Source organism: Caretta caretta, chromosome 3, assembly GCF_965140235.1.
Source record: "Caretta caretta isolate rCarCar2 chromosome 3, rCarCar1.hap1, whole genome shotgun sequence".
NCBI lineage: Eukaryota > Metazoa > Chordata > Testudines > Cheloniidae > Caretta > Caretta caretta.
In genome coordinates, this window is record NC_134208.1 from 25,771,843 (window position 1) to 25,786,397 (window position 14,555).

General features: G+C 38.4%; 1 protein-coding gene across 6 annotated transcripts in view; it reads left to right on the top strand.

Annotated features, from left to right (window-relative positions):
• Positions 1-14,555, top strand: part of CYRIA (CYFIP related Rac1 interactor A) — a 75,574-nt gene that overhangs the window by 36,919 nt on the left and 24,100 nt on the right. For 3 of the 6 annotated variants that reach the window (XM_048845547.2, XM_048845554.2, XM_075126403.1), the window contains one exon: positions 11,742-11,821. The exons of 1 other annotated variant lie outside the window; for it this stretch is intronic. In XM_048845547.2, coding sequence (XP_048701504.1) covers positions 11,752-11,821 — 70 coding nt within the window. In that variant the 5' untranslated portion in view covers positions 11,742-11,751. Of the gene's footprint in view, positions 1-9,590; positions 9,704-11,741; positions 11,822-14,555 lie in introns of all 6 variants that reach the window. 2 more of the 6 variants (XM_075126402.1, XM_048845552.2) reach the window with 1 other exon arrangement.

Genomic DNA, 14,555 nt, shown 5'->3' on the forward strand with positions numbered 1-14,555 from the left:
GAAGACTGAGAGTTAGTAAAGTAACAGCAAAAGAGTCAAGAAAATTTTAAATTTGAACAATTGAGGGTGGGATAGGGGGAAGAGTTAAACTGTCTAAAACTTGGAGGTAGGGTGGAGGGGGCTGTTCTTAACTGTTTAACTTGAATGGCTGGCTAACATTTTGGAGGAAGAAAGTCCTAAAGAGTCAATATCTTGGTCCCTAGATTAAAGTGTGATTGTTCACAGTATACACCTTTTGAGACATCCAGTAGGTATTCATAGAATTGGAAGGTACCTCGAGAGGTCATCTAGTCCAGTCCCCTGCACTCATGGCAGGACTAAGTATTATCTAGACCATCCCTGACGGGTGTTTGTGTAACCTGCTCTTAAAAATCTCCAATGATGGAGATTCCACAACCTCCCTAGGTAATTTATTCCAGTGCTTAAACACCCTGACAGGAAGTTTTTCCTAGTGTTCAACCTAAACCGCCCTTTCTGCAATTTTAAACCCATTGCTTCTTGTCCTATCCCCAGAGGTTAAGGAGAACAGTTTTTCTCCCTCCTACTTGTAACAACTTTTTATGTACTTGAAAACTGATATGTTGTCTCTTCTCCAGACTAAGCAAGCCCAATTTTTTCAATCTTCCCTCCTACGTCATGTTTTCTAGACCTTTTAATCATTTTTGTTGCTTTTCTCTGGACTTTCTCCAATTTGTCCACATCTTCCCTGAAATGTGGTGCCCAGAACTGGACACAGTACTCCAGTTGAGATCTAATCCATGTGGAGATGAGCTGAAGAATTACTGCTTTTGTCTTGTAAAACTGTAGAATGCTGCTTCTAATATTTCTGAAGTAAAAAGAAGAGGGTAAAACAAAACTTTCATGCCCTCCTTATAAATTTGTCAATCAGTAATGTCAGTGCCAGTCATCAACCTACCCTCCTTATATTTGTTATTCATATCTTATTTAAAAAAAAATCTACCTGGCCTATGGTAATGCATGTTCTTAATGCTGCTTCCTTAATCTCTCCACCCTTCCCAGTCCTTCTTAGTGCTAGTTATACTTACTGCTGCATCTTGATTTAAATTAGGCTGTAAACTCTTCAGAGTAGGTCTATCCTTTTACTTTGCTGGTACTGCACAATGGAGCCCCAATCACTTTTGGGGCTTCCTTACATTAATGTAATATACATAAGAAAAAATAGGAATGTGTGTTCGTGTTCTCTCTCTCTCTCCCGCTCTCATATCTTTCCCTTGCTGTCACTCAGAAATAGTGCCAGGTCTTAAACTAACTAATTTGAAACTTCCAGGTGAATTAGAATCTTAATCGTAGCAGTCAAAATATGTATGATCTAAGTGCCCCACTAACCTATTTGCAATGTTGTAGAATAATGCATTTTATTCTCTGGAAGTGTCAATGGAATATGAAAGGGTAATATTACACAGGAGTCAATGACCACTGTTACTTTGTGTAACAGAACTATCAAATATAGTCACCACCTTGCATATTAAAATACTAAACCGACTTTATAAAGTCTTTATAAAGACTTAACATTTCATCCTTAATCACAATGTCTTGCAATATTATTGCATACAGTGTGTCGATAACCACTATTTCAGAATTCTGGTGCTATCACAGAATTTCTTGTCCAAATAAATTGCTTGCTTAGCATTATAAGATAGCTTTTGTCAAGGTGGAATACTTGCAAGTATTAGTTCAGATTTGTGCTCCATAGTTTACCTTATTCATAAATACTACAAATAAATAATAATATACATGTTCAGACTGGGGATAATACAAGCATTAGCTACTTGGTGCTGACATTTGAAGTGCACATCACCAATTACCTCAGGATTAATATGGCAGGTTTGATTGAAATTAGATTTGATATTTTGACACATACATAACAATGGTGATTAAAATATTTATTCATTTCTGTAGAACTAGGGTAAGATTTCTCTCAAAGCTCTAGGGTATGAAAAGGCTCATCTTTTTTTTTTTTTAAAGCATTTGTATTGAATTTGCTCTGAGTACAGTTCCGTATACTCCATAAAGCACCATCAAGAGCTTGAATAACAGATAAGACAATCAATGGTGGACAAAAAGTTACATTATTAAAGTACTGTGTAAGTCCTTCTGTTCCTAATTTTCTTCTGCATTTGTACACCGCATCTGATGAGCAATGATACTTATATTTTCTACCACTGCATGTTCTATAGGATATTTTCCAAATAAATCACTTCAACCAGTTAAACTTGCAAATTTCTGGGGGGGGCATTTATTGAGATGGCTTCTCTCTTCTTTCACTGTGATCTTGTTGTGGGTTAAGTGGAGGAACATCCTGTGATATCTTCTGTAAGACTTATCCCTGGCTGAAGAACAACTGACTCAAACTCAACCCAGGTCTACACAATGTGGTTACATAAGAACGGCCCTACCGGATCCATCTAGCCCGGTATCCTGTCTTCCAACAGTGGTCAATGCCGGGTGCTTTAGAGGGAATGAACAGAACAGGTAATCCGCAAGTGATCCATCTCCCATCCCCAACTTCTGGTAAACAAAGACAAGGGACTCAATCCCTGCCATTGACGAACATATCTTACATGATCTGATTTGAAGGGGGCGGGACTTTGAATTAGGCAAAACATTGTATTCCTTTTTCTATCAAAGGCATCTTCCCCATTTCTCAAAGTGAGCCAAAGCCTTGACATTCTTCTTTGCTTTCCTCTTAGTTTGGGTGACCAAATAACATTGATGATGGGATTAGGAGAAAGAACCTCTTTCACTTCCTGCCTGCCTGCGTACAAACTTTACCTCTTCTCGTAGATGAGCATCTACGAACTTGATCTGTATGTCCATTAGATTGAAACTGGGTACACGGTACACAAAGCTGACTGAGGAAGCAGTGAAGAACCTGTGCAAAATGTTCCCATCCTACCATCTCAACCACAAATACATTAGTCTGGTGCTCCTCCACTGGCTTCCATTCCACTTCTATTAACTATGTAAGGTCCTGATCCTGACCTGCAAATCCATCAGGACTAAGATATGTCACAACCTCATTTCCATGCCATCAAGATAGCTCCTTCTGGGATGCTGCAGCCTCCGAAGCCCAGGACAAAGTATGTAGGAAGTATTGGGGGGGAGGAGGTATTGTTTCAAGATAAAACATACCTGGAGGGGGTTGGATGTGGAACAAAAAAACATTAACACTAGACAAAAGACTTCCAGTTCAGAAAAATTAAGGTATTTATAATCTGAGGTCATCCCTTTTTATTTCATGATTTTGGTGAGGTATCTTTGGAGTGTGTATTTCTGTTGTTGCAGGCTCTGACAATGCTGGCCAGCTCTCTGGTGTGATGGAATCAGGGGAATTATTTATCATAGTGGGTTATTTATTACGCAGTGATATGTTAATCCCTTCAGATCTGTAGAATGCTTCCTATAGTTCTCTCTCCTGATTGTATGCCAACAGTCTGCGTGTGGATTCCAGACTTGGAGCATTATCTGTCTAGCTCTGTAGTATGGCAGTTCTCTCCTCTTTGAATGGTTACTCTTCTATTTGGGATTGTTTGCAACTTGCTCTTTAGCAATGATGTATATCTTGTTCCATCCACTCTTACTCTCAATCTTGTGGCCTACTCTGTGCAGATCACATAGCCCTGCTTTCCTTTTTTATTTGTTATTTTGTTGTAATTCAGGTATGTTACACCCTGCTACCAGTTAATGTGTGGGTAAATCTTTCCCGATTATTATTGATTTTAGTTTTTGTTGTGAAAATATTTATGCAGTTTTTTTAAAAGGATATGTTTATGGGTCGTAGTGGGGCTGAAATGACTGGCTCTTTGGGAATGTGTAATGGTGTTGCCTTTGGTGTGTAATCAGAATGATCAGTTTGTTGCTGAGGATAGGTGTAGGTAGTGCAGTATGAAAGTTCTCTAGGAACAGCCTCTAGCCTTATCAGAGAAATGCACACTCTTTATATACTGTAGGATTAGTTCCAGTGATATTCTGGTGACCTACTATGGCCATTCTTCTGTCTCTTATAAGGTCACCCACCTCTGTATGCATGTGTCTTCAGCTATATATTGATTATTAAGAGTTATCAATAACAAGTGATCTGGCTGCTTTTATGTCAGGAAAAAATCAGTCTCGTCTTGGGGAGTATTTCCGTCACACACACATTTTATCCACTCCATGTTCTTTGTCGTCTGTGGTCTCTTTCTTGAACCTCGGCTATTGAAGACAAAAGGAATCAGTATCCCTTGTTGGATTCTGTTCAGAATAAATTGAGAAATTCTACTTATGCTTCAGATTTAATACAACAGTTTTGAGGCAAAAAAGCCTTTTTAATGGATTCTAAAGGGTAAATCAGTTTCAGGCTTATAATGAAAACTTATTTGCAACCTTAGCTGATAAGCGTCTGCTCTAATAATGTGACAGACTGAAATTAGTATGCACCTTTCAATCTAGTCACTTGACCACTAATCATTGTAGCCCAGAACTACAGCTAAAATTTCAGATCTCTAAGCCGTTTGAGATGGGTCAGATTGGACGGTGCAGGGGAAGGTGGTAATACTCTTGCAAGCTCTACCTACATAAGTCTAGGAAGAAAGAATGTAGGCCATTCCTAGGGGGGGGGGGGAAATCTACTGGAAAGCAGTGACTCTGGGGAGGCGATTTTACTTGTGTTTATAGCATTGGTGAGACAAATACTGGAAAGCTCGGTCCGGTTCTGTCATCATTTTTAAAAGGGTTTTGAAAAATTTGGAGATGGCGCAGGAAAGACCCGTGGAAATGATTCAAAGATGAGAAAAAATGCCTTGTAGTGAGAGACTTAAATTTCTCTGTTTAGCTTATCAGAAAGATTGAGAGGTGTCTTGATTACAATGTATAAATACCTTAATGAGGACAAAATACCAGGTACTAAAGTGATATTTACTCTGTCACAGAAAGGCTATACCAAAAACCAATGGCTGAAAGTTAAAGCAGAAAAATTCAAATGGGAAATCTGAGCAGAAAATGTAATAGTGAGTGTTTAACCATTGGAACAAACTATAAACATAAAGTAATGGATTCTCCATCTCTTGATATCTTCAAATCAAGACTGAATGCTTTTCCGGAAGGTATGCTTTAGCCAAACATAAGTTATTGGACTTAATGCAGGGATAACTGGGTGAAATTATATGAACTGTGTTATACAGGAGGTCAGGCTAGATGATCTGATAGTTCTTTCTGGCCTTAAACTCTGTGCATATATGAATAATTGCTGATTATCAAAATATGATTTTGTGTGGTCTCTGAGTTCCTTGAGCTTGGCTTCCTTGAATGTGCTCATTGGCTTGTTTACTGGGCTTCTTGACTGACTGGTGTGTGGGTGGTGAAGCTCAGGGGAACATTATCTGGTTGTGCACCAGAATAGACATCACTTTCAGTAAACTGTGAAAATCTGATTTCCCTCCCGCCCATTCTTTCTTACATGAGGCAGAATAGATGTTGGTGAGTCCTACAAAGAGGTTGGTAGGAGTTTGAGAACATCCTTCCACAATCTAGTGTTAAGGCACAGAGTTTGTAGATTTTTTTTTTTAATCTTTCTATTGTTCTCCTTTGCCCCCTCCCCCTTCCCAGTAATGGTTAAACTTTCCCTCCCAGCTCTAGTTTCAGTTTAGCTGAAAGTTTTCCCACTTAATTTTTTTAGGGCAGGTGATGTAATGATCACTTTTCCCCTTCATTATTACTTGTAGCACATTGGTATATTTTGCTACTGATATATTAAGTTATAAAATTAGAAACAAATTTTATTTTAAAACAATGAAAACAAAGTAAATTTTACATCGTGCCCTGAAGGCAGTCATATATGTGAGAGCAAATTCTCAAGACTGGACGCTCTCCCAAAGACCCCCAGTCCTGCAAAGATTTAACTATTCCTGTAGTTTAACTATTTAGAAGTAAATATTCCTGTATAATTTAGCTATTCTGGTCAGTTTCCCCCATGCATGCAAGGCCTGAGACAGTAAGTGTCCTCCTCTTCTCCCCCCCGCCCCCGTTCCATCGATTTCAATGAATGTAGAGAGACAAGGTGAGTGAGGTAATATCTTTTATTGGATCACCTTCTGTACGTGAAAGAGACAAGGTTTCAAGCTACACAGAGATCTTCTTCAGGTCTGATCCCAGATGCCCGTTTATAAGCGTATATAACGACATAACCTCCTCAACCCTCACTGCTTTTTATTATGACCTCTCTGGTTTTATTGTTTTTTGTTTTGATTTGTTTTTTTGTCTAGAGCTTCAAAATGGAGCACTTAAGGAATAAATTGGGACTTGATAACTGACCTGAAAAATTAGGTAAATGAAATAGAAAAGAGATTTTTCTTATATGCTTGTGTAAATTCATAACTAAATTTGAACTGTTTGGAGAGCCGAAGAAAGCATAAATATATAGCTGAGATTCTGATGTCAGCACTTCATTGATTTAAAGCATACCACTGAAAGGTAAGTTATTTCTAGAATTGTAAGTGGTTTGGACTCTAAACAGAATTTGGAACCCCATTTAGGAGTATTACAGTATACACATTTTAATCATGTGTATGTTGAGCTGGAGCTCATCTTTTAAACTGAGTCCACAGTACTAGAGAGCAAATACTTTCCAGGTTAGTGAAATAGAACATTGTGCTCTTCTAAAACTAAACTAATGATTATACATGATTTGCTAGTCTATCAGCTTTTCACTTGAGTATCTACTCTGGATGATCGAGGAGACAAGTTATAGTGACACCCCTGAGCTGAAGTAATTAGCTGCTATTTTGTAGAGTTCACCATTACTACAAAAGATTCTTTAATCTGATAAAGTTTACAAGCAAACTGGTAAACTTCTACATCTTCATTCACGATAAAGCTTAAAATACTGCATTTGAGATTTTTCCAGTGGAAGTTATTTTGTAGAAATTCTGCATTTTTATACCCTGAAATATGGTAGAGCGGTCAGCTCTCCACACAAATGTATTTGTCTGAGGTTTGAGCTAGAACAATTGTGAAATATGAGACGTATTAACATGTTGTATTTATTAACTGTTAACACTGCTGTTGACCCTATGCTAGCAACACTCATAGCTTCCCCTGCCCCAGTAAGGATCCTGAATAGGCCTTTCCTATATTAGAATGTTTCAACTGGTGGAAACAACGTTGAAAATTGTAGTTTAATGTAGCTCAGAGTTACAGGCATTTTTAACATACTGTAGTCAAATATTATATGCACATAAATTTTTTTGAGTGACTTTGAGTCAAAAACTAAAGGCAGGCACCCTGAGGGGAGGGGCGGATGTTTAGGGCGGGGGGGGGGGTCCTGCATTTTTTTCTTTTCTGAAACATCCTTCCCCCTCACCTCCTTGTTCAAAACCTTTCTATTCATGTCCCTGAAAATTGTGGTAGAACCTTGCTTAGGAACCTTGCTTAAAGTTAGCTGTCCCTAGCACAGCAGTGGGCAAACTTTTTGGCCCGAGGGCCCCATCTGGGTATGGAAATTGTATAGCGGGCCAGGAATGCTCACAAAACTGGGGGTTGGGGTGTGGGAGGGGGTGAGGGTTCCGGCTGAGGGTGCGGGCTCTGGGATGGGGCTGGACATGAGGGGTTGGGGGTGCAGGAGGGTGCTCCGGGCTGGGACCGACGGGGTGGGAGGGGGATCAGGGCTGGGGCAGGCGGTTGGGGCACGGGCGGGGGTCAGAGTTGGAGGCTCCGGGCAGCACTTACCTCAAACAACTCCTGGAAGCAGTGGTGTGTCCCCCCTCCAGCTCCTATGTGGAGGCGTGGCCAGGTGGCTCTGTGTGCTGCCCCATCTGCAGGTGCCTCCCCTCCCCCCACTCCAGCTACCATTGGCCTCAGTTCCCAGCCAGTGGGAGCTGCGGGGGCGGTGCTTGGGACAGAGACAGTGTGCAAAGCCCCCTGGCTGCCCCTACATGTAGGAGCTGGAGGGGGAACATGCCGCTGCTTCCAGAAGCCGCGCAGAGCCACGGCACGCGCAGAGTGGGGCACGCCCCCGACCCCACTCTCTGGCTGGAGCGCCAGAGCAGGGCACCTCCCGTACCCTGCTACCCAGCGGGAGCTCAAGGGTCAGATTAAAACGTCTGAAGGGCCGGATGCGGCCCCCTGACCGTAGTTTGCCCACTCCTGCCCTAGCGTGATTTCATCCCTTCTGGTGTAATAGACTCTGCCTGGTCACATGCCATGTGAGGCACATTGCGCATATGCTGAGAAGACTGTGCCTAAAATCCAAATTGAACTTCAATAACTTATTGGCTTGACAGGCTTTGTGAGTGTTTCCAACAGATACACAATGTCTCTTATTCCTGAGATTTATGGGCTTTCTAATTAGGAAGAGCTATATTTATGTTTCAGGTTGGGATACCAAGATGGATAAATGGATAGATGCTAGTTTCTCTAGAGGGTTGAAGGTGACTACGTTAGGTCTCTCCCACCATCTCCAGAATTAAACCAGTCTGCCTGAAATTTCATGTATATGATCTTAGCTCAACATAGTTTTTTTTTTTGTTTGTTTTTGGTTTTCCCCCCCCTCCTCCCTGCAAAGTCTAAAGCAAATCTTACATAGAGTTTTTGGGAATTATGAGTATTCAAAGATAAGGTAATCTCACTTTTTCAACACTATCCTAAAGTGTGTTTGGTTTCTCATAGCTCCAAGCTAACTAACTTGGTATATAGAGACTCCCAACTTTTATAATCTTTTGCTTTTTGTGAGAACTTGTGATTATGTTTAGTTTGTGAGGATGATTGTAGGTGGAATTTAGTTCTTTAAAAGCTTCCATGTATGTTGAGCTACTGTGGTGTGTATGCACATAAAGTACTGGTCTGAGTCTAAAGACTGCTGCCAAACAAATCTACTAACTCCATCTGGTTTACTATTCTCATAGTGGAAGAAGTGGAGTGCTATGTAGAAGGAAAGAATGGGCCCAATGTGAAGACTGGGAAATAGGATGTTTAGTTTTTTTTTAAAATAGTTGAAGTTGGATTTTCCATTTAATCCATGAACAGAAACCCTTAAGAGGATGTTGAACGTTGTATTCTAGTCTGTAAGTTCAGTAATTTGGGACAAGATTTTGTTTCAACCCCATATCTCTTTGGTTTTTATTGTCCTTTTGATTTTAGTACTACAAAACAAGGAGCAACATTGAGTAATCAGCGTCACCAAATCTTTTTGATATAGGAGTTTTCATGTTTTTGTTTATGTAGCTTTAGACACCAGTGATAGAGGATGTTGAAGTCTCCCCTTCTAGAACATCAGAAGTGGTAGCATGACCATCAGCAGTGATCACTATGAAATCACTATTTCTTAAACGATCCTTCTTTATGACGGGGAGCAAATGAAACTTGAGGTCAAAATAATTTAATTACCTGACTATTCCGAATGGGGGAAGGAAAATGCATTAAAATGGAAGCTCAGGTATATGTAACTTAAGTCCAGGAAAATTTACTTGCATGAAATGTATTTAGAATTTTTTTTTCCTTAGCCCTGGAGTGCTGCACTACAGTGTATTCATAACATATCTAGGGTGAGAAATAAGAATTTTAGTCTCAGACTAGTGTGTTTGTTTTTTGGAAAGGGAACTGCTTTCTTGCTGTTTCTAGCATGCTATCAAGCAAGCCACTCTTTGGATGTAGTGCTGACTTTGGAACTAGAAGAAATTGCTTCATCAGATGCTGTCTGAACAGTGAGGTAAGACAAAATTTAAAAGGAGTTGGAAGTGAAGAATCCAAAGAGGGACTAACTGGGTCATGTTAACTGTTTTCTTAAAGCAGAGGTTCAATAACAGTGCATTGCTTCTTCCATGATTATGAAAAGGAAATTGAGATCTGCATATTGTTTCTTCTGCATGATTCCGGTAGCAATGTATTACCATTGTTGGGAAGAAATGTTAAATTACTGAAGAAATACATGATTTACTACTGATACATGATTTACTACTAAACTAAGTTTGCATTTTGTTCATTTTTATAATCAAATTTGGAACATTAAACTCAATAGTTATAATACAGACCTTGCTTTGAAAGTTTAAAAAAAAATCTTTGTTTTTACATATGAGCTGGTATAACTTTCTGAAAAAACTGATGTTCACGTTTTAATATTTTGAATGCAATATGTTGCTAATTGTAAAGGGCTTGACAGTCTGCTCGTTAGAGGTGTTCTGGAAAGGAAACTTCTGGATAGTTGAATTCCATGAAAAATATACAGCCATTTAAAGCCTAATATGGCTTCCTAGATGAAGTGAGATCATATATCATTGGCTGTTAATTTCATTTATAACACTTTATGAAATAAACAGGGCTGCTTTAAAATCCTAGAAACATTCCACTACAAAGCTATTCCTGTTCTTCCTTGTCATGGAAAAACATCCTTTAAATGTGTAACAGGCAGGTGTCATGTCACCTTTCATTCCCAAGGTTTATAGGACCATTGGAAAAAACCTCGCTCCTCAAATTGGGTATATGAACACTGTATGTGTGCTTAATAAGTCAGAGTCTTGTGTGTGGTCTAATACTCCTTTAAATGAAGAAAGGAGGAGGGGGAGAGAGAGAGAGAGAGAGATTAAACTTAAAAAACGGATGACTATCAGGTGCCAGTCCGAAGATCTATGGATGATAGGGTTTGACAAACATATATGCCATGCTAAAATTGTCATTAATGTAGTGCCTCACTTATCTTATAATATAGTACTTCTGAAAGAGGTAATTGTGTAGATGAAGGTAAAGGGAAATATTGTGGTCCTAGATTGCTATGGGCTTTGTCTAAACATGGAAGTTTTTCATATTAACTTAGTTTAACACTTTCTCTCCTATTATAACCCTTTTTCAGTTTAGCTTGTGTGTGTCTCTCTCTCTCTCTCTCTCTCTCTCTCTCGGGAAGTGGGGTTAAACTAACCTGAAAAAAGTCTTTTTATACTCTGCCAGAATAAGAGTCTCCATATAGAAAGATTTAACTGGTATAATTGGTAAAACTTTCCAGCAAAGACAAGGCCATACTGAGGTCCTCTTTCATCTCTGTCAATGAGACACTCCACTTTTTCAGGAATTTCTGTCAATTTTTTTCTCTGACAGTGGGAGTTTTTTTTCATTAAGATGAGGCCTGGGTGTTTCTTAAATCGCTAACGATGCATATGAGGTTTAAGGGGTTATCCATTTAAAAAAAATAATTATACTACAATGAAGGGGTAAAGTTCTACAGTTTTTGTAGTAGTGCTTATGATGATAATGCTATTTAGAAACACAGAGAACTGTAACTTTTTGGTTCTGTTCCTTAGATTAATGGATGGTGGGTTTTTTGTTTTTTTTTCAATAGATGACTTCTTGGGTTTCTATTTTTAAATATAAATCCAGGACTGAGACCTTGTTTTTCTTTGGAATATTCCTGATTCAGCAATCGGGAGGATTCACAACCATTCAGGGTTTCAGTTCTGCAAACTGAAGTAACTCCGACGTATCTTCGCCTAAATGTAAGGGTCAGTACAAATGCATGTACCCTGACTGCTGACCGTCTGTTTCTCGATCGGAGGTATTTCCAAGTATAGACAAGGCCTCACTCTTTCCGCATTGGTATGTAAATAAATACCACACAATTAAGTTCTGGACCTTACAGAAAATGTTTATTATTACCATGAAATTTAATAGATGTTGCAGACTGTGTCAAGCCCTTAGTTTTAACTTTCTAATTTTGCATATGCGGTATAATTATTTTATGATTTTGTTGCATTCACTAGGTTTGCTGGGATGGGTAATCTTCTTAAGGTCCTTACCAGGGAAATTGAAAACTATCCACATTTTTTCCTGGATTTTGAAAGTAAGTTCAAAAAATTACAATACAATGAGAGAATCTTTTCCATGACTTAAAAGCTAGTAGAGAGAACTTTTTAATGATCAAATAGAGTGGCAAGTTTCTAGCAGAATCAGAATATCCAAATCTATGTCTAAGATCATTCATTCACTCAGAATGCCTGTTCTTTCTTTTCTGTTTTTCAGTAACCACATGTGAAAGCTTTTTAAAAGTACTCACTTGTACAGAACTTGATCAGGGGGCAAATTTTTTCCTTGACTTTGAAAGTGAGCAAAACTTCTTGCCTGGCTTGCCGCCTTTATTCCTAATAATTTTTTCCTAATAGTGAATGGATTTATGCATCATACAGTATTTCAAAAGAGATTTGTAAACAAATTCATGTATGCTTCTGTTTAATATTGAATTCCGATAAATACTTGTAAAACATTTTACTGTAAAATGGCTAAAATCTTGTTGGGCAAAGAGGATAAATGTAAGAGTAAAGTCTCGTCCTGACTTGGTTTCAGTACACATCGTATCTATCCTAAAAGTAAACACACAAATACTAATGTTTCTGATGAAAGGCTTTGATTGCCTTATCCTTTTTTTTTTTTAAGGATCATGTGGTGGTGTTTTTTTTTGTTTGTTTGTTTTTTAAAACCACAATATTTTATTTTGTTACTTCATCATATAAAAGGTTTTTTTTTAAATAAGTACCAAATATATCAATAACTACAACATAAATTGTTCAGATGGCACTTTTCTTTGCATTGTTCAATACTGAATAAACTGGGTGATTTTTATAACTCCTAAAAATGAAAATGTGGTCTGTATATATGCTTTATTGCATCTCTTTGTCACACGTCTGTCAGCTTGCAAAATGTAATGTTACATGCTAATTTTCTCACCACATCTGTACCTTGATGCAAGATAATTCATTTTTTACTGGTTAGTTCTCTTGCATGTATTCTAGGCATTCTCTTGAAAACTGGCCATCACATTTTTAAACATAGATTGAATCTTAATTTTGCTACTTGTGTTAAATGCCTTTTTAAATTATACCAATGCATGTTGGCATGGCTTTTTTTCTTAGAGTATTTAAATACCTTTATTAAACAATGGTTCTGGCAGAAATAATTAATTACAGACTTCTAGCAAGTTCTTTTGGAAGAATGACAAGGACAATTTCAGTCTGAGTCCAAATTTCTGCTTGTCCTAAAATACTCTGCTTAAAGAATTTGATACCCACCTGTTTTCTAAAGTCATACTTTTAAAAGATTAGATCCACTTAAAAAAAATCTAGTCATTTATTTTTAATTCTTAACAGAAAAACAATGGCATTATTTACACACTCAGGTCAACATGTTCTTAAATCAGTGCCTGTTCAAGAAACCACTTGAGTATGCTTTCCTGAATTGAGGCTACAGCTTGGAAATAGTGTTAGTTGGACATACAACAATTTCCCCTCCCAGAGCTTAATTTACTAACTTATGAAGAATCATGCTGGTACTACCTGTAGAGTTTAATCTGTTAGTTCCAATAAATAAACAAACAAATAGCGCAAGTAGAAATTTGAGTTTGTAAGCCTTGCATCCTCTCTCTTGTCCAATTAATGTAAATACTTTTTATTGTAAAACTGGGGTGTCAAACCTTTGTAATCCGGTCTATCAAACATTAGAGTATTCTAATTGAGCTCTACACCTGCCTCTATGCTTTTATAGGGGCATCTTACTGCCTTGGGGATGCACTGTTCAATCAGTACCATCATGTCATGGATTGGAAAAAAACGGTATTTCTGCCAGAACTGCAGACTTGGCAGGAGACAGGTGGTCTGGCTGTAAGAGGCCTTGAAGGAAAAAATACCTATTTTTAAAATCTTGGCACTGGAACTGGATTTTCCTGAAGTATGTTGCCAACAAGAAATGAAGTGGGGTAATGCAGAGAACACCCACTCCCCAAGGACAGCGAATAGTAATTATTATTATAGGCACATGCATATACTTGTCTGCCACTCCCAACTATGGAGGAGCAAAAGTGCCTACAAATTTAAATTAGTTGACACTGCTGAGTGAAAGGTTAATAATTCTGTGGTTTTGTTATTACTTCTAAAGGTGCTACATGATTGAATTGGGTGAAGTCTTAAATGTATAAAATAAATACATCAGAAGATTCCCTTAGCTGCATGCTTGAATGTACTTTACATTTACCCCATTATAGCATAAAAAAGAGGCTCTTAAACTAATGTGTATGCATAAGAATGTACTTGAATTCTTGCTGTTCTTGTTTTCTAACTTCCTGTATTCTTAAGGTTTCTAGTTTTAGGTTTAAGTCCATTAAAATGCCACCAAAGCTGACACTTCAGAAGGCTTTTCTAAAATACACACTAACCAATATCCTCCCCCAACTACTTTTTTTGCATTGTTGAATTTTATTTGAGGGGGCGAGCATACTGTAAAGTTACCGGGAACTCATCCACCATACTTCTGGACTTGGGAAGTGGCCCAGTTTATTTTGATACACAGTGAAACAAGATACTGCCCTTCATGGGAACCTCCTCGCTTTAGAGACCACCCTAAAGAATTCCCAAATGTATGCCCTGATCCTGCAAGCACTTTGCTCATATTTAAGTCTGAGTAATGCAGTCAGTTCTATGGGACTACTCACATAGTGGTAAACACACGCATAAGTGGTGGAGGACTGGGGCTATATTGAGCACAATTCTGTTCCATGTTCATTAAGAGACCAGCTCTGTTCTGCAACC